This window comes from Bidens hawaiensis, unplaced genomic scaffold (genome assembly GCF_021521415.1).
Source record: "Bidens hawaiensis isolate Kalapana, Puna unplaced genomic scaffold, B.hawaiensis_p1.1 tig00003739_1, whole genome shotgun sequence".
Lineage (NCBI taxonomy): Eukaryota > Viridiplantae > Streptophyta > Magnoliopsida > Asterales > Asteraceae > Bidens > Bidens hawaiensis.
In genome coordinates, this window is record NW_027491214.1 from 1,127,603 (window position 1) to 1,131,578 (window position 3,976).

Consider the following 3,976-nt stretch of genomic DNA (forward strand, 5'->3'; position numbering starts at 1 on the left):
AGTGATTATGCCCGCCATTGTGTCAATTGTCAAAAGATAGGCGGAATTTCAAAACGGGATGAGATGCCTTTGCAACCCATTTTAGTGGTTGACATTTTTGATATATGGGGCATTGACTTTATGGGCCCGTTTCCAAATTCTTGCGGGTATTTATTTATTTTGGTGGTGGTGGATTATGTTTCAAAGTGGATCGAGGCGATAGCAACAAGGACTAATGATCACGCCGTGGTATGTAAGTTTGTTCAATCCAATATTTTTGCAAGATTTGGAATCCCAAGAGTGATTATAAGCGATGGTGGAACGCATTTCAAGAACTTCAATTTCTGGAAATTGTTGAAGCGGTATAATGTGAATCATCGAACTGCTATTCCGTATCACCTGCAAACAAGTGGACAAGTTGAAGTGTCCAACTGAAAAATTAAAGAAATATTGATGAAAACGGTGCGGGTTGATAGGAAGGATTGGTCGGTGAAGTTGGATGATGCACTATGGGCGTATCGAACCGCTTATAAAACGCCCATAGGAACGACTCCTTACCGGTTGGTTTATGGGAAAGGATGTCATTTGCCTATGGAGTTGCCTCACCAGGCATTGTGGGCTATTAAGAGTTTGAACAAGGATTATAATGAAGCCGGTAGGTTGAGAAAGTTGAAGTTGGTGGAATTAGAGGAGATAAGGGATGAAGCATATGAATGTGCATTGGCATACAAAGATAAGTTGAAAAAGGTTCAAGATGCCAAATTGAGCAAGCGGGTTTTTGAAGAAGGGCAAAAGGTTTGGTTATATAATTCACGGCTCAAACTTTTTCTCGGAGAATTGAAAAGCAAATGGATGGGCCTGTACGTGATAACAAGAGTGAGTAAATTTGGTGATGTGGAAATTGAAGACTTGCAAAATCAAGCAAGACAAACTGTGAACGGACACCGACTTAAACCATACTTGGAGGGTAAGGATATTAATATGTGTGAAGTGGACAAGGTAGGCTACCTGTTGCGGTCGCCTGAGGAATCAACAAATTAAACGGTCAAGGTTTGTTGTATAATTTAGTTTAGATTTTATTCAAATTTGGTCTTAAAAGATTACCTTTCTCGTTACGAGGTTGTCCAAATCAAGTGTGGGGAATTCTCAGGATTCTCTTCACCGTGTTGAGGATAATTCGGGTTTTTCATGGGGGGTAGGGTAATTTTTAGTTTTTGTTTTGTAAATAATTTTATTTGGATTAATATAATAAAAAAAAATTTCCATCTGGTATCACCGTAGCCTACGTCGTCCACCGTAAGCTACGGTGGACTTGATAATCTCTATGCTAGCCATGTTCTGTTTACTGTGGGATGTTACGCCAAGACCTACCGTAATCTACGGTAGCCACCGTAGCTTACGGTGGCTTTGAAAGGGCAGCGTGTAGATGCATTATATATATATATATATATAATTATATTATAATAACCGAAAATCATAGAAATCCCCATCCACATCTTTTCCTTATCTTCTTCTTCTTCCCATTCATTCCACCATCTTCATCTTACATTCCTCTCTACCAAACCCTAATTCCCAAACCCATATCTTCTTCAATTCTTAACCAAAATCAACGATTTTCGGGTCTAACTTGACTAGATTTTCGCAAGGAATCACATTCTTAGCTCGGTTTTCATTAATTTTAACTTTTTGGGGTTCGATTTTGGACGTTTTTGGTCCGAAAATTTTGAACAACAAGTGGGTTTTACAAGTGTTTAGTGTTTAGTGTGATAGAGAGTTAATCCGACTTAAAGGTATGTTTTCCTCAGTCAATCACTACAAAATTCATTAGTTAAAATTACATGTTGTACATTGCTTACACTTGCTTGTTGAATGTGAGAAAGTTTGATGTTAGTTTGAAATTGTGCTATGGTTGTGAATATGGTATGGAAAAGTATAGTTTGACAAAAGTTGAAAATGGAATATGTTCTATGTTTAAACGAAATGCTGTCAAAATTTTGTGAAAAATGGTTTATGACTTTCATATATTCACAACCGTAGAAGCAAGCAAGTGTGGGAATGTATATAGAGATGAATACTAACTTGGTTAATGTTTGTCATTGTTAGATGGGACGTTCTGCAAAGGATAAAGAAAAAGGGATTGCGGGTTCATCTAGCAACTCTGCTGCCGAACAAGCAAAAAAGCGGAGGTTAGAACAACAACAAGAACGGGAAGAAGAGGTGCAGTATGTTAAACCGGATTGGACTCATTGACCACTAACAGATCATGATTTGAGATGGCAACCAGAGTTGTTTCACGAGAAAATGAATACTTTAACAAAGAAGTACGACGCATTTCTTTGTGAGAAAGTGGTCCCAGAACGTGAGTTTGGTCCGTTTGATGTTTTTGATCGATTCAAGGCATTGGATTGGGAAGCAGCCCTCAAGTGTTATGATCGAAACGAGAAGTATGTTTTCATCGATGAAATTGAAGAATGGATGGCAACTTTGAGATGTCCTTCGTTTAATAAACCTTCGTGGATGAAGCTTATTGGAACTGCTAACAACATTGAGGTCACTATGTCATTTGAAGCATTGAGGCAAATTGCACGATTTGATAGTAAGCCTCAAAGCAACTATATGTATCCAGATTTGAATGACTTGTATTATCAACCAGAAAAACATCCAACTTGGAACACTATGTTGGAAGCGTTGTTTTTGCCTAGTAAGCATAGTAGGAAGTTGTTGAGGAAGAATTTAAAGATTGAGCCAAAAATGTTGCTCATCATTTATTTACACAATGTCATGCCAAGAAGAGGGGATATGCAAGAAGTTCGGTATCCCGATGTCCCGATCCTATACTCTTTGATGCATGGAGGACCACTTGTTTCGTTCCGGTATCTAGTACTTAACAATATTTGGATAAGCCGGAATAATGTGAGTAGAAAGCTTATCCCACATTGTCGGTTGATTACCGTGTTGTTGATGCTGTTTGGTGTTATTGGAGATAATGATATTGGAGTTGGGAAGAAACACAAGCCGTTCGATGTGACAAAGCTAGGGGTTGGTTGGGAATATCGAGCAAGTGACAGGTACCATATGTTGAAAAGTGAGGAACAGAGATGGAGGGCATTGAAGGTTGATGCACCTTTGCAACCGGGAGAAGAAGATGAAGTTGAGAGTGATGATGACGAGGAAGAGAGTGGAGAAGATGATTATGATGATGAGCCGGGTGAGCGGGTCACGATGGAAAGTGAAAGGGTAGGTGGTAGTTCAAGTGCGCAAGGATGGGGAAGTTCCATACCATTTGACTATTCGAGGCAAACATTTGACTCAAATTGGGCGCACTATGGAAGCATGCGGGATGTAATAATCAACACCAGGCCAGTACACTTCTATAATTGGGCCGAGACAACCCAGACATTGTTTGATCACAAAACATTCATGGGCGCAAGCATGGAATGGGCCCAAAAGCTAATGTATGATCGTCAAGAAGTGTGGAACCGGACCCACGCTTATGCTAAACAAAGAGAAATCAACCATCGGTATGAGGATGACCGTCAAAGACGAATACATGAAGCATGACATTCAGGGCAACCTGTGGTGACGGACCCACCGATTATTTACTACACTACGTTGCCACCATACGAAGGTACGGTGAATTATCCCATGCTGCCATTGCATCATGCAAAATGGGTGAACCCGCATCAAACTCAAGGTTCAGGACAAGCTCAAGGAGAAGGTCCAGCTGGTGGAGAGGATCAGGGGGCGTTTGGTTTTGGCGAATTCAAGGACGTGATGACGTCCATCTTTGGACCACCGCAACCACGCTACTATTGAGCTGCGTCGGCAGCGAATCAGGTGTTTTCTTGTACATTTTTGTATCTTATTTTTATGTTTATGTTTGGGTTTTGGGAGGTTGGGTGGAGTAATGACAAGTTGGAATTTAAGGGTTGTGTTTGTCGGTGGTGTTTAAATAAAAGAATCTACATTGAGGACAATGTACCTCATGTGTGGGAAT

At 40.2% G+C, this 3,976-nt stretch overlaps 1 protein-coding gene across 1 annotated transcript; it reads left to right on the forward strand.

Moving 5' to 3' along the window:
- The first annotated feature begins 432 nt into the window (after positions 1 to 432).
- Positions 433 to 2,229, forward strand: LOC143624245 (uncharacterized). Its single transcript, XM_077094963.1, has 2 exons — positions 433 to 978; positions 2,083 to 2,229. The coding sequence occupies exons 1-2, from the start codon at positions 433 to 435 to the stop codon at positions 2,227 to 2,229; spliced, it is 693 nt and encodes a 230-aa protein (XP_076951078.1).
- Positions 2,230 to 3,976: the final 1,747 nt, after the last annotated feature.